The sequence below is a fragment of the Indicator indicator genome, chromosome 6 (genome assembly GCF_027791375.1).
Source record: "Indicator indicator isolate 239-I01 chromosome 6, UM_Iind_1.1, whole genome shotgun sequence".
Classification (NCBI taxonomy): domain Eukaryota; kingdom Metazoa; phylum Chordata; class Aves; order Piciformes; family Indicatoridae; genus Indicator; species Indicator indicator.
In genome coordinates this window covers 41310770-41329689 of record NC_072015.1, presented here as the reverse complement: position 1 = coordinate 41329689, position 18920 = coordinate 41310770, and the positions used below count along the sequence as shown (strand labels likewise).

The 18920-nt window shown below is 38.1% G+C and overlaps 1 protein-coding gene across 2 annotated transcripts in view; it reads right to left on the bottom strand.

The window, feature by feature from the left end:
* GALNT1 (polypeptide N-acetylgalactosaminyltransferase 1) overlaps window positions 1-18920 on the bottom strand; it is a 45064-nt gene that overhangs the window by 13702 nt on the left and 12442 nt on the right. For both annotated transcript variants that reach the window (XM_054382043.1, XM_054382044.1), the window contains exons 3-6: window positions 11819-11985; window positions 4851-5058; window positions 3254-3424; window positions 534-651 (exon numbers count right to left, since the gene is read on the bottom strand). In XM_054382043.1, coding sequence (XP_054238018.1) covers window positions 534-651; window positions 3254-3424; window positions 4851-5058; window positions 11819-11985 — 664 coding nt within the window. The remainder of the gene's footprint in view (window positions 1-533; window positions 652-3253; window positions 3425-4850; window positions 5059-11818; window positions 11986-18920) is intronic.

Genomic DNA, 18920 nt, shown 5'->3' with positions numbered 1-18920 from the left:
AAAATGATTCTGTGAATCATCAAGTTAGAAACAAGCAAGAAGAGAGTTTGTAAAGAGGTGTGCACGTTTCACTGGCACATTAAACCATGCACTGATGACATAATTCATAGAATCATAGAATCAAGAAGGCTGGAAGAGACCTCAAAGATCATCGAGTCCAACCTGTCACCCTAAACCTCATGACTATCTGAACCATGGCACCAAGTGCCACGTCCAATCCCCTCTTGAACACCTCCAGGGATGGTGACTCCACCACCTCCCTGGGCAGCCCATTCCAATGGCCAACCACTCTCTCTGTGAAGAACTTTCTCCTCAGACTTATGCCCCCCAATTCTTTTAGTTACAAAGTTCTGCCAACTATTCACCATGCACTTTTCACTGACAGATACAGTCTTTGCATATCTCTGTTCAAGGACCTTGAGTGGAAAGCAAAGTGCAATCTGCAACAGGAAAGGATAATCATGCAGGCAGCAGGCAGCAATATTTTCCAGGCCTGAGTAAAAAAACATTGCAAAGAGAAGGGTTTTACCTACCCTGAAAGAAATTTCCAAGTTTTCTCCACCCCAAATATCCATTCCAGCATCATATGTTCCAATTTCCTGAAAGTAATCTCTGTCTATTGAAAAAAGACCTCCTGCCATTGTAGGTGTCCTGGAAGGATGGGGGAAACAGAAAGAGTGAGTGTCAGTTACCATAAAAGGTACACTTAAATACATTTCACACACTAACACCACGGCTTTTTCTCTCTCAAGTTTCTAATATATTACTTCTCAGTACACTTCCAACCAAACTGGTTTACTATTGATTTATTTGTTACTCATAATTTTCCAAAGATGGAACCAAGTTAGTGACAGTTTCTTATTTTCTGTCTTCAAAATGTGATCTGGACAGGGAAGCAGCCCCTAGGAAGCTTCTGCCGTTCTTGAGAAAGGCTTCGGTCTCCAGTGCTGGTGACTCATAAAAAAGAAACCAGTTTCTTAGAGGTGGTCATGAAGTAGATATCAAATGGCCTGCTTGCTTTCACTGTTACTGCTTTATACAAGAAAACTGTACATCTAGGTTTTCTTTACAAATTCCTCTATTGGTAGGAACCCCATCCTAACAACCGTGCTAGTTTCTTTCAAATTTAACGTCGTCTCTCAAACTTAATCATACATTTGGGTGATGATATTACTTTGTAGATTGAATATACAAATTCTTCACACTTTCAGTACAAATGATTTTCTATCACTAGTCATTTTCCTGAAAATAATTTGGGCTTTTTTTGGAAAGACAAAGCATAAGCTAGGTCACAATCTAACTAAAAATGTATGTGGGTTTTTTTGTTTGTTTGTTTGTTTGTTTGTTTTCCTTTTATTTTCTTTTTTTTTTTCCCTCCCCCAGAAAGGAAACAGGGAGGGTGGGGGGGGGGGATGTGGAGGGCAGTGGTGGGAGCACATGTGGGGAATACTGTTAGTCTTTCTGAGAAGACCTCTGGATTTTTTGAAATGAAAACTAAACAAAACACAGTAAAGACCATCTCCCAGCAAAGGCCATTGCTCACTTTTCAGAACTGGAAGACTGGAAAACACAGGTTTGCAATTGTTACAAACACACATTACCACATACGTTATCTCGTTCTCATTACCTGTGTCATAAGATCCACATGACATGCAAGTATAAATTCACCTCCCATCCATGCAATTTGAAGACATTAATTTTATACACATATACACACAAATGCTAAAAATCACAGAATCAGCCAGGTTGGAAAAGACCTCAGAGATCATCAAGTCCAACCTATTACCCAACACCTCCTGACAACTAAACCATGGCTCCAAGTGCCACATCCAATCTTTTTTTGAACACCTCCAGGGACAGTGACTCCACCACCTCCCTGGGCAGCACATTCCAATGGCCAATTACTCTTTCTGTGACGAACGTTCTCCTCACCTTGAGCCTAAACTTCCCCTGACACAGCTAGAGACTGTGTCCTCTTGTTCTGCCACTGGTTGCCCCACATCCACCAGGCTGTCACCTGGTCATAAAAGGAGATCAGGTTGGTCAGGCAGGACTTGCCCCTCCTGAATCTGTGCTGGCTGGCCCTGATCACTTGGCCATCCTGCAGGTGAGCTATGATTGCCCTCAAGATGATCTGCTCCATAGAGTTGCCTGACACTGAGGTCAGGCTGACAGGATGTACCCTCTCTTTTTCCTTTAGTTCCTTCAAAAGATGCTTGCCCATCCCAGCTGGTCACCTCCCCCATGGGCGCATCTTTCGGCACATTGGAGCAGTCTGTTCCTGTGCCTTCAAGAGTTCCTGTTTGAAGTAGGTCCAACCATCCTGGACCCCTTTGTTCTTAAGGGCTGCTTCCCAAGGTATTCTCCAGGTTAGTTGCTTAAATAAGCTGAAGTCTGCCCTGCAGAAGTCCCAAGTAAGGGTTTTGATGTTGCTCCTCCTTGTTTCCCTGCATACTGAAAACTCCACTATTTCATGATCACTGCACCCTAGATAGCCTCCTACCATCACATCCCCCACCAGCCCTTCTCTATTTGAGAACAGGTCAAGCAGGGTCTTGCCCCTGGTAAGCTCACATAACAGCTGTGTCAAGAAGATGTCCTCCATACACTCCAGGAACCTTCTGGATTGCCTCCTCTCTGCTGTGTTAAGTTCCCAGCAGGTATCTGGCAGGTTAAAGTCACCCACAAGAACAAGGACTGGCGATCTTGAGATGACCTCCAGCTGCTTGTAGAATACTTCATCTGCCTCCTCATCCTGGTTGGGTGGTCTGTAACAGACTCCAATCAGGATGTCAGTTTTGTTAGCCTTCCCTCTGATTTTAACCCACAGGCCCTCAATCCTTTCATCCTTAACCTCAAGTTCTGTGGCGCTGAGAGATTCCCTAATCTACAGGGCCGCCATGCATCAATGCATCTTTTCAAAATATTGTTTATTAGAATAAAAACTAAAAATAAGATTCCATTAAAAAAATAAAAAAGAGATTAAATAAAAACGTATGCATTGTTATAAAGCCTAGTTAAAAGCCAGTAATTCACAAAGTTTAAAAAAATATTTCTAAAGTGGCACAGTGATTGCTTCCTTCATTGATACCAAAAGTTGCCAACAACCAAAGAGCTTTTATGCTGTTCCTTTAAGCAGACAAAAATGGTGCTACAACACAATTCATCAAGTATGTACTTACAAGAATCACCTAGAAAGTACACAAGTAAACATCAGGTACAGATTTTAACAAATTGAATAATTTCTTATTACCTAACAGGAAGAGTTCGATCTCCTTTCCGTCGATCCATCTCTCTCTGAGGAACAGGATACCAGCGAAAATTCAACTTCCAGTTGAATCCACCATAAGTCATGTCCGAGCCTGCCATATATTCAAAGGTGTCATCGCTAATTACATCAATGATCGGACACACCACTGTTCTCCTAGAAAAAGCAAAGAACCAAAACCTATTAATTGAAGTGTCAAAAAAAGATTTGTTGCTTGGGGTTTTTTTTTTTTTCCTTTTTTTTTTTTTTTTTGTAATACACAGAGTTTAAATTTTCATAATGCCATCTCTTAACACTAGTACTCAATAGATTACTACCATGAAACATATTCAAAGTCTGTCTTACTAATTAGAGTTAATTCATCTAAAGGAAAATGTGCTTTTCTGAAACAATTTTCACAGTACTAGCTCTTTCTTTAAATAGTATTTGCATTATTACCAGTAATAAACATATATTCCTCTGCAGACGAAAAACTGATCCCAGTTTTCTCAGTGCTACATAGTAATTGTATAGAAAACAAGGGATTTTAGTTTCTAGCTAAGTCATCAACAAAACTTCCACGTTTTGAAATTACAACTTGGTCATTAGCACTTGGGAAGTATTCCTATATGACTATATAGTCACTGTTATCAAAGCACAAGAATTCCATCAAAGTTGACAGACAGAAGCCTATGCATTAGTTTCCAAAAAAAAGTGATAATTTCAAGGTATGTGTTTTAGCACAGTGATTAAAAAACGTTCTTTACTACTTGTAGCTTTTTCATCATGTAATGCTGTATTTTGTAATCTTAAATTTTAGAAGTGGTTTTTATATATCTATGTCTATATATATCTCCATAAGAACAAAATAGAGATCTGTAACACCACACTTAACATCTAGTGTGCTTAACATGCTGTTTACACACAGACTACTGTACAATCACAGTTACTGCTCAGATGTATGAATGTTTCATAAAGCAGACAATTCTTTCACTTGTGTGTCCCCTCCCCAATTTCCATCACACTATCATGTTTAAATATGTTGAGTATTGACTTATGATAGAAATATAAAGCTATGTCACTTCAGTGTAGATCAGTATAGTTCTGGCAACAATTCTAACTTTAGAAAATGCATTCCAGAAGACCAAGCAACAGCACAGATTTCCATAACACACATACATTAAAAAATATAAAGAAATCAGAACAAGAACCTGAAAACTGTGAACCTGATGGCTCTCTCTCACAATGGTGGTGTTATGTGAAATCAGCGTTCCGTTTATTCCTCAAGAATATCTGCTCAAATTCATGATGATTTGGTCAGGCTGCAGATGGAAGACCCCAAATTCTGCTGCTTTCTCAACTCCATTCAAGCTTACGTCTCGTGCTATTTAATGCATTATGCCATGCATCCCAATATAAGCTAAACTTTAAACCAAGTTTTACTTTTTAGAAGTCGTATGGAATTAGACTTTTACCCTTACATCAATGAGAATTTATCCAGCCTTTCAGAGAGCAGATTCTTGCTTGTAGGCTGTACTGTCATACTCGGAACACTTCCTAATGACTGGAAAAATGAACATGGACCAATTAGATGGATAATTACCTGTCAGCTTTGATCCTTGCCAGCAGCGGTTCAAGCCAGCCTACTGTACATTCACAATGAGCATCTAAGAAGGTGATGACCTGGCCTTTAGAAGCAGCAGCTCCCTTTAATCTGGCTCTAATCAATCCAGAACGCTGTTCCATTCGAATCACATGAACAGGTACTTTCAATTTTTTCACATAGTTCTCCAGTGGTCTTTTCAAGAAGTCTGCAAATAATGAATAAAACCGTGGAAACTGTCAGTTACATAGTTCAGCTTTTCTTCTTCTTTCTCTCTATTTTTTTCTTTCTTTTTTCCTTTTTTTTTTTTTATGAAGAGACTTGAATTAAGCGAGAATTCCTCATTTCTTTTCTATCTTTCTTCCTACTTTTGCAACTGTTCTGCTTTTGCTGCTCATTCTACACTTCACAATATGCCCTTCCACATCTTCATGTATTTCACTTCTTCACACAGAAACCAGATGGAATAAGTAAATTCTTATTATGGAGTAGCTGTGACTTACTTTCAAAAACATATGCGTAAGTGCTCTTTGTCATAACAACTCTCTACCAAGAAAGTACAGAAAATGATATGTCCAGCTGAACATAATCAATTACCTCCTACAGGAAAGTAACTTACAGATAATTTCTTTGCAAACAGTTTAAAACATGATCAAATTACTTTTTCAAGATTTCTATGCTTTATTGAGATTTTTCTGGCTAATACTTTTTGTATTAGCAAAACCTAAACCCAAAAATGACAAAATCAGCTATGCATAAATGAGTATCTGTAACACTAATAAATTTCAGCTTAGCAGGGGAAGGAATTATTCAAAAAAAAGCAGCCGTAACTACATGTGCCTGGAGACTCAAAATTACCTCTATTACAAACAGCTGCCAAATGAAGAAATTCACCATAGTCAATTTGTATTCATCATCAGAAAAAACAAAAAAAGGAAAAATGACAAAAAAACCCCCAATCAAACCCAAAAAACTACTGCGATGGCTGACATCAACGAACAAAGAACTGAGGAAAAATGCCATTTACAGACACAGAAACACTTCTGCAATAACTTGCAAATTTCAAATGTGTGAAGAAGGCACACCTATGCAGTATTTCAGATTATACACTCAAAGCACATGGGAGCTGTGCAACACTGTTGTACTGTAACAGTGCAAAGCTTGTAGACAAGACTTAGCATAAGATTCTATGAAGATATTAAGTACTTCATACAAGAATAAGTATAATGCTGAAGCAGGGGGGAAAAAGCATGGTCTGAACTCTTTGTGGCTGTTTTGTAAGTCTTGAGAGGTAGGAAGTGACCTGAGGGTGATTACCATTCCTTACTACTGCTCCAGAGTTCTAATTAACTCTTTTTTTGGTGCATTGTTGGACTGTCACTAAAACTCACATAAATAAGTTTTGACAAATTTTGAAAGCTGGACTGTGCTAAAAACACAGGAGAGGTTGCTAGATCTTAAGTATTTGTCCCCAAACTCAAAGCAAGTTAATTCTGATTTTGGATATTAACAAAGATGCAAATAAATGTTTATTAGTACAAAGTGTACATGTCTGAACATTTTGCAGGCCTTTTGGGGTTGAGCACAAACAGAAATCACTTGGCTGACTGAATCAGTAGCAAATATAATTTCATCTCTTTAAAGTGTGGCTTACCAAACCCACTAATTTAACAGAACCAGCATCATGGTAATGTTTATCATTTTAGTATGTAAGACTTTTACAATATACGCTAAGAAAATAAAACAGTGAAGCACCTCTTTCTATGCTAATAAACTCATGAGCAAGTCACACAAATCAGCATTTTCCTCTGCACATTTCAGGAGCAGTAATGATAACCTCTTCAAGTAGTTCTAAACATTTAAAGCTGAATGAGTATGGGCTGTGACATTGGTCAGAGAGAAGCATTCCAATAAAATGACAGTCAAGAACTCAACATAAACCAGAAAGTTACATTACAGAGGCCATGGTCAACACATTGCATGCAAGAATCTTAAGTCCTACCAATGTTGTCTCTGGAAACCACTAAATATTTCAATTTACCTTTTCAGGTGCTTTTTTTTCTCTCTAAGAAATGATCACATATGTGTGCAGTGTTTTCAGTATGTAGGGAATAGGGTTAAGAATATTTATACTAAACCCTGTATTAAACACTCAAATGAAGCCTTATGCTATCGTTTTTGAGTGACACAGGATGACATTTAAGTAAATTCTTAGCATTGCCTCATACACTTCAGAGAGTGAGGTTCGAGAATACTAAACACGTCCCCTCCCCCAAAACAAACCAAAACAAACCAAACCAAACCAAACAAACCTCCCCAGATTCTTCTCCTTGGGAATGATAATAATTCATGTATTTTCGGAGGCATAACCTTAGTTTCACTTAAGTCTTTCTGCTGGGTATTTCTTTCAGTCTTTTTGTGTATCAAGAGGGTGCGTAATTTAACCTTCGCCTATGGACAGTTTAAAGAGCATATTCTGTGACAGAACTAAGAAAGTAAAAAACCAGATATATTCAGTTCAAGTGAATGGAGTGTGCCAAGTTGAAAAATACCTTGCCAGTTCTATTACTGAGTCACATTTATATGAAGATAAATGAAAAATTAAGTTTCAAACTTGTTAAATATTAAACTATAATAAAACACAGTTTTATTACATATAAGCATACGCACAGTTTTCAGAAGTGTTAATACTTTTGTATAATATTCTTGGCAGGAATTTAATATTGGTTACAGTGCTCTGATCTGTATCTGTATAACTAACTTCTGTGAATGTATTCTGTCCTGATGCAACCTGCCTACTGTGCTCGGCCATTCAGTGATAACCTAGTTTTAAGTACTGACTAATCTTGATTTCTCATGGTTACCAAAGATCAGTACTTTAAATGTGCAGTTCTGCTCAGTAACCAGAACACAATGTTACAGATATGCTTTGTTTCTCGAAAGATTTTCTTTTTGGTGTAAATAAGTGCGTAACATTATACAAATTCATTCTTCTAAGAGCATGACACTAGCAGGTACAGAGTGTGCTGCAGGCAGACAGAATGCTTGCTTCATTCCAATTAAATGCACTGATGTTAGAAATCAAAATACACTAACTCATGCTAAACATTTTCTGTTTCTGGAAAAATCTGCTGGTTTAGTTTAACATAAACAGAATGCTTAAGTAGCACATGATAAATCTTTCAAATTTCCAGACATGTACACCTTTCATTTTGTTTACTGGAGAAGCATGCTTGCTTGAGCCATAGCAAGTTATTGGAAACAAACAAGCAAAGAAACAAACAAACCAAAACAAACACCACCACCCCCCAAACCCCAAATACACCAAAACAAAACAAAAATCCAGAACTTTCAGTAACTGTTGAAAATAACTACAAATAAAAGGTGTCCGAGTGATCCAAAATGAAGGTCACAGATTTCAAAACTAAATACTGAAATAGGTTCAACAACAAGTCCAAAATGCTAAATCTTTCAGCCTGGAATTATTTTTTCTTGCTTTTCTTACCTAACCCAAACCCAGAAACAGGATAGTTCTCTAGAGAAAACCATTTGCTTTTTCAACTGGGCTATAATTCTACTTCATAATGAGCTACTGTTGTAACATTGATGTTTTCTAAAATAGCAATTGAAGAGGCAAAATACATGAAATATGTCCACGTTACTTTCATATTAGCTTGCTCTTTAGGTCCTTCTGAAAGCCGTCATGTCACAACTAATCATTAGCACTGATTTGAATTAATGCCAAGGACTGTTTTGACAAGCGAAATAGAGCACACTTGTAATAGACTTTGTTTTTCTAGGAATCTGTGCACACGAGCTAACCAACCAAAACAAATGTGCTATGTCTGCTCCATTAAGGAAGCATATACCTGTACAATAACCTAGTATGGGCACCTGAAAAGAGGGTGGCTCCCTGGGAAAACTCCCAGGACACATAAGCGGTTTCACAAGATTAGAACAAAAGAGATGTGGAATCTTTACATAAAGGTTAAAAACCTAGAAGACATTGAGGGGTGTAACAACAAACTCTCCACAACCGAAAACATTGAAAATTTGCTTTTGTGCCTTTCTAAAAGCAAAAGTTAATCACATCTCTCATCAAGAATACATTGCATAAGCCTTTCTCCTCTGTTGCCAGGGCATTATTGTATTTAAGACCTCTGTCCCGCCTTCCAAATTGCACTGAAATTGGTTGAACAAATTAAAGGTAGTATCAGCTAAAAAGGCAAAAGTGCCTAAGAAATTAAAGGAACACAGACTGGTACAAATGCAAAGAAACACCTGAGTGTTTTCTTTAGGAAACAGGTTACTCAGAGATCTGTTAGCTCTATGATCTTTCTTTATTCTACTCAGCTACTCCACAAGCAGCTGTACTCCAGACCTACAGCTTGGAATAGGTCAGATAATATGCTAAGGCATCATACACGCATGCAAACTGAAGAAGAAATTTGCAATTGATACCATGTTAAGCATGAAGTGAAAAAAACCTAGTCCTTCAACTACAAAAACTCCAATTAACCATTGTAATGGTTACTAACTATGATAAAACCTCCTGTCAACCATTGTAATCCATGTAACATAATGCTACTTAGATCACATGATCTCAAATCTAGTGTCTCTCATACACAGATCTTATTTGGACTGATCTTGTTTGGAAAACAATCATTTTACTCTGAAGTTGAAATCCCCATAAGGAGCAGAAACAGTTTTTGTATTCCTGGAATCAGAAGCATTAGACAGAGATGTCAGTGTGCTGGGTGTAAAACCCATCCATGACTTAAGCATGGGAACTCCTGCTGATGGAGATAACAGCCTACAACTGGTGGCTGCCAAGACTTCTTCTAGTGGCCTACTAGCTAGTCCTAGTGGAAAACTTTCAATGTAGAATTATAGAAAAAAAAAAGGAGTTGTTTCAAATACAAAAATATAGAAACATTTTAGATTAAAAAAACGCCATGATACTCTCTTATATCCATTTTCTTATAAGAAAAAAAGAAACCCCTCAAGTTGTATTTTATAATCTATATCACTAGGGAAGATGAAGCAAGGAACAGGCCAAATATCAACCAACTAGAACGAAATGCCAAGTACTGTGTAGATTTTTTTTTAAATTTCTACTACACTCTAAGTTACAAAATACAAGAAAAGAGTAAAATCTAAATAAAGTTAATTATCTTTCAAGGAAAAAAATAGCTTCAAGTTTGATCTATTAATTTCATTACACATATAAAGTTTCATTCTGTAGCATGGAGTTTTCATTTGGAGCACCAGTGGAATCAACTTCCCATGACCTGAATAATCTAAATTAATCCCTCTGAATGCTATGCTTGGCGGTATCACAGTATCAACAGCATCACAGTATATTAGAGGTTGGAAGGGACCTCAAGAGATCATCGAATAGAATCCCCCTGCCAAAGCAGGATCACTTAGGGTAGTCTGCACAGGAATACATCCAGGTGGGTTTTCAAAGTCTCCAGAGAAGCAGACTCCACAACCCCCCTGGGCAGCCTGTTCCAGTGCTCTGTCACCCTCACTGTAAAGAAGTTTCTCCTCATGTTGTGGTGGAATCTTCTATGTTCAAGTTTGAACCCATTGTTCCTTGTCTTATTGCTGCACACCACAAAAAGAGCTTGCCCCCCTCCTCTTGAGACCCACCCCTCAGATATTGATAGACATTGATCAGATCCCCTCTCAGTCTTCTCTTCTCCAGAATAAACAGCCCCAGGGCTCTCAGTCTCTCTTCATAGGGGAGATGCTCAAGTCCCCTAAGCATCCTCATGGCTCTCCCTTGGATTCTCTCCAGCAGGTCGTTGTCTTTCTTGAACTGGGGAGCCCAAAACTGGACACAGTATTCCAGGTGTGGTCTCAGCAGGGCAGAGTAGATGGGGAGAAGAACCTCCCTAGACCTGCTGGACACACTTTTCTAGATGCACCCCAGGATCCCATTCGCTCTCTTGGCCACAAGGGCACATTGCTGTCCCATGCAGAACTTGCTGTCCACCAGCACTCCAAGGTCTTTCTCTGTGGAGATGCTTTCCAGCAGGGCAGCCCCTAACCTGGACTGGTGCCTGCTGTCATTCCTCCCCAGGTGCAGGACCCTGCACTTGTCCTTATTGAACTTCATGAGGTTTGCCTGCACCCAGCTCTCAGCCTGTCTATATCTTGTTGGATGGCAGCATAGCCTAAGGGGTGTACAGCCAGCCTCCCAGTTTTGTATCATCAGTGAACCTGTTGAGAGTACTCTCAATGCCCTCAGCCAGATTGTTAATAAAGATATTGAACAAAACTGGGCCCAGTACTGATCGCTGGGGTACAACAGTGTTGACTCTGTGCCACTGATGACGATGCCCTGAACTCTGTTGTTGAGTCAGTTTTCCACCCACCTCACAGACCAATCATCTATGCCACATTTCCTGAGCTTTTCTGTGAGGATGTAATGGGAGACAACATCAAAAGCTTTACTGAAGTCAAGGTATAAGACATCCACTGCTCTGCCCTCATCTACCCATTTGGTCATCATTTCATAGAAGGCTATTAGATTAGTCCTACAGGATCTCCCCTTGGTAAATCCACACTGGCTACTTCTGATAACCTTCTTGCCTTCCATGTGGTTAGAGATGACAGCAATTTATGATGTGTCTGAGGAACAGGTGACTGAAGTATCAAATGCCCTCAAGCTTTACGCTTTGTGTTAAAATTTTAAACACAAAGTGTAAAAGCTGTAATAGGATAAATCCACTGTCAAACACAAGCTCTACACTGCCAACAGTAGACAGTAGAAAAGTAGACAGACTCATTTACACTAGTTTTCAGTGGGGAATGACCCACCTGTACTTCAAAATGGGCACTGCTCACTCTTATCTTCACCCGCCCCAACTACTGTTTTGCTGAGTAGAGCGAAACCCACAGAAGTCAGTCTCAATCTCTGAAGCAAAGAGAGCAGCAAGCTAGGGCATCAACATTATTACCTCTTTCACTGGCATCATCAACGAGGACGATTTCTTCCAGCATGTGCCGTGGTGACCTGTTTATCACACTATGAACCGTTCGTAGAAGTGTGCTCCAAGCCTCATTGTGAAAAACAATGACGACGCTTGTTGTGGGAAGGGTGTCTGCATACACCTTCGTTTTACACCTATAAACAAAACCAAGCCATATATTTGTAAAGGTCAAGTAATCAGAACTGCAGTTTTGGGGTTTATTTCTGACTACAAGTAATAACATCTACAATATAGAAATTTTATGCGAAGTATGACAAAGGAGCAGATGGTACATGCATTTATATTTTTACCTAAAATCGACCCCAACTTTTATATATACATGTATTCCATCCTACCACTAAGAAAGGAGAACACCAGTTCAATAACCAGTTCTAGAAATGAGATATGCATATTGCTAACACAGAAATGATAACAGTTATTTTCACTATCTGTTTTGTGAAGAGTACTGTGTCCAGATGTATCAATTCAAACCCTTAATTTAGGTTTGCGTTCCCTTCAAAGGGCAAGAGGGAAATTCTAGCACTGTAGAAGGGGGATGGAAAGAGAGACACAAAGTAAGAAATGGCAAATTTAAACTAGGCAGTAAATGCAATAAAAGTATATAATGAATAAAAGGTATATAATAAATAAACTAGGAATAAACTTAATAAAAAGCATATAATGAATAAAACCAAATAATAACTAAAAGAGGTAAAGACTTTTGGATAGTTATATTTGGAAATAGCCGAGACTACATGCATGCTACCTATAATACTGGTAAGTAAGTATATGTCATCAGTTAATGTGTTTATATTACACAAAAAGGGTTTTTTTTCTCCACATTGCATACATACTGGAAGCACTATGAAGGTTCACTAAAAGAGAAGTGTTTTCACATATCAGTGTGTGATGGTTTGAAACTGTCTTTTTAATTTTTCCTTGCAAAGTTCAAAACAGAGAAACTGAAAGAGTGTAAATAAGTCACTATTGGGTGTAAGATAGCAAAATATTGTTCTAAACACTTCCATTGGATAGATAGAAACGTTTAAGAACTATTACCCAAAACAAAGTGGGCACTCTGCACATTCTGCGTTCTGCAGTGGGGGCAGTTGCTGGGCTGTCTGGCTGCTGTTTCTTCTTCTCTTCTGGCTGAAGATAACACACACTGACCTTGGCAGCTAAGTTAACAACTTTCTGCTTAACTAACTCTCTGCTTTCTGTCCAAGGGGGGTCTGGGGGGGAAGCTCCTGGGAGAGGGAGGCCCCTTTGGGAAGGGTCCCCTTTGGGGGCAAGCAAAGGGAGATCGGTTGTGCTTTTCTGTTGATTGTATATATTTGTAAATGTTGTGAATTTTGTATATTTGTACATACTCATTGCATTTCTCTGCTTGTAAATACAGCCTTCATTTGCTTCCAGACTGGGCTAGCCCGGTTATTGTTGGTATGGGGGGAATTTCAGCTCACACCGACACACAGTGTTACACAGAAGACCACAGATTTAGTTCTAACTAAATATATAGGACATTGATACATACACACATACAAAACACTCCAAGTAACCCCACATGCTGCCAACACTTTACACAGGCGTTATTTTCAGTATCTTTTAGAAAAATCAATCCACTGTACATTAAGTACTCTTAAAAGTTCCAAAAATCTGTTCTGCTTTAAAGAAATAAGCATACAAGCGTTGTCTGCACAGATCTGTTCCTTAGAACACACTTAGAAACTTACATAAGTTTTGATGGTACTAAATTCATTAAGAATCAGATCTAAGAGATACATGCAGATGTCAAACACAAGGAAAACACTGAAGCAGAAAAACATGAAATTCAAGGAAGCTTCATTCCAACAAAAATGCTTTTGTTAGATCCCAAATTATTGAGTGATTTCCCTGTAATGTTACCAAATCTAATTGCTATTAAAATAAGTTAACAAGTATTTGTGACTATCACCTTAACAGCAGCGCTCTCTGAGGGCTTAAGAGGTACATAGTGCATATCCTCTACCCCAAACACATAAAAACAATACAGAAGGAACAGCTTTCTAGTTCCAGATTATGGTGTCAGCATATAGTCCCACCCCAAACAGTGATATCAGGAATGACAGCCAAAGCTGGGCTGGCTAACTTGGTTTCCCCAGAGCTCCAAGAGAGAGCACACAGACATTTCAGCTCCAAGGTGGTGACAATGCACTGATGCACAGTAACCTATGGTCGATCACAACTGAGATCCCAGAAAAGATCAGTAAATCCAAGTAAAATTGAAGAAGTATATGAAAGTTTCATTTCTGAGAACTGAAGTAGTAGTATCAGGTAGTATACCTTCAATATTATACATACTTATGATACAATTCGAGTCAAACAATCATTCACCACAACGATGTGAACATCCTCAAATCTTTTAAGGAAATCAGCTACAGCCCTGTGTTTGCTGATTTAATCCACATATTAAAAACACCCCTGCAAAGCATGCCAACTGATAAAGTCATTTCTACAGTATCACTTGAAAAACAAAATAGCTTTTCACAAAAACACTAGCGTCACGGATTGAGTTGAACCTGCCACTGCTATTCATACCAAGTCATGCCATCTTCAAAAAAATGAAAGTGCTACCTAGAGCAAAGTATGATGGGGCTTGAAGTTCAGATTGCAATATGGGAGGCTTCCAGTTCCAGTTGATGTTTCTGGGTTCTGGTTTTTGGCTGCAGTCTCTTTTCTACAGGCAGGGTGGCAGAAAGAGTGGGAGTTGGGTAGCTGCTGGTTTTGGTTTTCAGTTTTATACTCGTTTTCTTCCTGCTGTGTATTTCACGGTGCTTCTTCTGCAAATAGGCTAAGCTAAGGTAATCATGTGTTGTATAATTAGATTATTAGCTAAGGTAATTACACACTGTGATATCTTATGTTATATTCAACTCTGATCTTTTTTTCTCAGCCCCTCACTTTTGTGTTGGGGGAGCAGGTGTTTTAGCCCTTGCACTAAACCATTGCAGCTAGGAATTTCAGATAAAAAATTTAACCATAAACCAAATAATTTGGCCCCCATTGTAGTCAATTTTTCAGTCTATTTTGCTACTTGAAAACCAAATTCTTAATGTTTTATTCCTTCTGCTGCACTGTTCCTTAGACCAGAAGATAAGCGTCTGAATGCAAACCTTCAGATTCCGCAGTAATATAATCCCAACAATAGTTCCTCTACTTTTTGATCAAGTATTTGTAAAAGCATTGAGAGATGCCTGTTAGCAGTTTTCTGTGAAGGGTAATAACAATGGGTCATTCACCAGGAATACCTTATTGGGGTGGCCACAGGATGTACTATTGTAATATTAAATCTCACATCTCTGGCTTTGCCCTTTTTTTTACAGTTTTACAGAAGATTTTATTTTTACTGAACTCAAATCAATTAAATAGCCAGCCAAGTCCCATGTTTATAAACTATTACACTGTCTGAAATATAAATATGTCAAAACATTTAACATCCATCTTTTAAGAGGAGCTTTCATCACTAAGAGGAAGCCTTACAGGAATTTGGGGGGTGGGGAGGGAAGATACTCCCCCATACCAAGTCATTCCAACTGGCATTCCCACTGCCCTGTCCTGCAGAAGATGAACACCATCCTTGCATACCGTGACTTGCCTATTCTCATCCCCAGAGATCAACCCTTTCTGAGGTAACAATTTAAGAGTGACCCTAGACTCGCTTGTTTACCAATATGTGAAAGGCTGCCATTCAAAACACAGAAGTGTTTCATAACAGAACTGGCTTGAAAGTTTTGAATACTATTCTTAATAAAGTATTCGGTGTGAAGTCTATCTGGAAAGATTCATTGATGCAGGCAGGATAAAGAAAACAAATCAGGAGTACAATTTTTAATACTCCTTTCACCTGCACTTAAATATATACCTTTTAGCTATATTTGTACAAACTTTTATGAATACATACAAATAAAATGCCCTGGTTTTTATTTTGAAAACACTGACATATACTCCTCCCTTAGGAACATAAGTCAAACACAACAGAACAGCTGACACCTGTCATTAGAATATTAACCTTCTATGTAAGCCTCACATTTTTTCCTTACTAACAAACACTGAAATTAAGTTTTGTCTTTCATTTGGAAACAAACCATCCCAGAAAGGGGTTATTGTATAATATAAAAGAAAGCATTAGTTTCAACCAACAGTTATGCAACATTAGTAGCAGTATATAACCAAGAGGGGTATGACACAGCATGAATCAAGGACAATTTAAATCATAATTAACTACTAATGCATTATGTTCCTTTTGTTACATCACACCTGAAACAGTTTAAAAACTGAGGGCATACTATTAGGAAGGCTAAACATCTCCAAACAGCAGCTGAAAATGTCTGCTTCACATGGGATGCATCATCCTTTGCTTAATCCATGGCACTCACCGTGCAAACTCTTGGCTAACGTGACTCCATATATAATTTAGATTGTGGAAATTCCCAAAAAATGTTAGATATTTTAAATGCATACAGAAACTTACTGCCCGAGAACCTAAACACACAGAAGAGAATAGGTCAGACTGTTAAAATCTGATCAGGACAAAAAGCCTAGCCTACTTCTCTTGAAGTACATGTTCCAGCACTCAAAACAGCAAGTCTCCATCTCATGCACTGCAATCTCTACCTTCAGCTGCATTCTTTCCTAATATTGTATTCTTCCCTAATATTAATTTTATCGCTTTCATGCAACTAGGATATAAGAAAGAAAATGAATTGGGAAATAAAATCATCCAAGATTTTCAATGGCCCATCAAATTCAGATTTGAGAAAAAAAAAGTTTACAAACTGTATTTTAAAAAGTTATTTTATGAAGGAGGCACAGGACTATAAAGGCATGACTCTGCTCTGACCTCTTCAAGATGCTCACAAACATTCTTCACAACATTTCAGATATTTGCAATTTTGCATCATATGCTAAGAATATCTTGACCTAAGTTCCTTGTAACTCTATGGTTACTCCTAGATCTGTATCTCCCCAAGAGCACAAGGCAGTGTAACACGTACAAGTCTTTCATAATTTGAACTGAAGTTTAATAGGCTAAAAGCAAAGGAAGTAACACAGACCCTAGCATACATATCTATAATATTGCTAAAAAAGAACAATGACAGCAAAATAAGTACAAGTTGTTGTCCCTACCACCTTGCAGCCAGCCTGGTTTCGAAGTTTTTAATTGATTGCAAGTTTTTACAATGGAAGGCCAAAGTAACGAGTTGTGTTATGCTTCTTTGTTATGGTAACTTTTTGTGAAGGCGCTAGTTGAATATTGTATAGATGTTCTGCACATTTTAGATAGGGAGATGTTCAGAAAAAGAAATCATAAAGAATTTTATTTGATGATTATGTATAGCCCCTTGAAAATTACCTGAATACATGAAGACCCTCACAAAAAACTGCTTTCAGCCCAGGGTACAAACAGTCCACAGGACTTATTACAAAAGTAACCACAAGAGACACCAAGTAAAGCAATTCTGTTCAAATTAAGCCATTAAATCTCACAGTTTAATTGCTGCTTCATCACACTCCTGCACAAAAAGACAACTCTTAATTTTGTGTTTTCTACAACACCACAACCTTTACTCTCAACTTTCCTCCACATCTGGTGCCACTAGCAAAGGCAAGAGAAAAAGGTGCTTCACCACTGCAGGGACAGACCAGGCAATCTTACAAGATTCTTCATTTCTGTTCCCCTCAGGACAAAAATTCTGATACCTATCTGCTCTGCTCTGTGTCTGTCTTAGAGATCAGTAAGGCTTACTCTCTATAGGCATTGGCTCCTGAGATGCAGAGATGCCAAGAACTCATTACACCATCCTTTGCTATCCTAATGCCACTCTTTTCAGTTTATTGTTGGGACTAAGACAAACACATCAAAGATTACCTTAGAAAATGCATCTGTTCAGCCACCTTATCACAGAATAGCACTTGACATTATCAGTACTACAAAAGTGTATTCATAGATCAATTTACTTGGAAATTTTTCCTAACCCCCAAGATTGAGTGATACATGTAATACTGCCATATATATTAAAAGACAAATATTTACAATGTTAACAGTGATCTGTTTGCTGAATAATCTGTCATGCTAAATAACTTTTGAAAGTAATGTAATAAACCAGGATTTAATATCCTGATAGCTCTTAAATACTTTATATTTAGGCTAAAGCAACACACTCCAAAAAAACTACAAACAGGATAGAGATTTTGTAGGAAATCAATCATACACTACCATAGTGTTTATGCAGTGAGACACAATGACAGAAACCTCATTCACAGAGACAAAATAGGGGGAAAAATAAGGCAATTTTCTAGAAAGATTATTTCATAATTGCATTCTGCACTAGAAATAAATGCTAGATTTCTAAGTACTACAGGGCATACCCCTATCCCTTCTGATGCTGTCAACAGGTTATTCTTCACAGAGGAGCAATGACAGAACAAAGAAGCATTGAAACGTTTTTTTTTTTAAGATAGAATTTAAAAAATGACAAAAAATTAACAGACTTACACACAACCTTAAGCCAATTTCACTCCCAGATTCCATCAGCCTTGCACAGGAAAAAGGCACATTCAATAATTTACAGGAGCTCAAAAACTAGCCCAGCACATGCAGCCCAAAGTGCTCTGATAAAGCATAGAGATGGAACTCAAGCAAATGTGTTTAATGTGAGCTAAGTAACTCAGCTGGGAAAACCCAGTGGAACTCAGACTGAAACTCATATCTGCAGTATGATAATGCAGTGCTGATGTGTTTTTAAAAGCTGTATGAGCAACAGCAGGGATTATAACTGTAAGCTGAAGTTATAAACAAGCTGCATCCCAGAACTTAAACTTGACAAAAGAATAACCTGAGTCTTGCTGAAGATAGGGTTAGAGCTAAAGTTTTGATGAAATGCTACACAGCACAGGACCTGTAATAAACGTGTTTAATGTTACTGATGCAGTATAAACAGTGTACTCTTTGGTATTAAAATATATTGGGAGTTTCTGGACTGTAAGCACCTGTGTCTTTTGACTGGAAAACACATGCTTATGTTCTATTAAAGTTATCAAAGTTAATGCA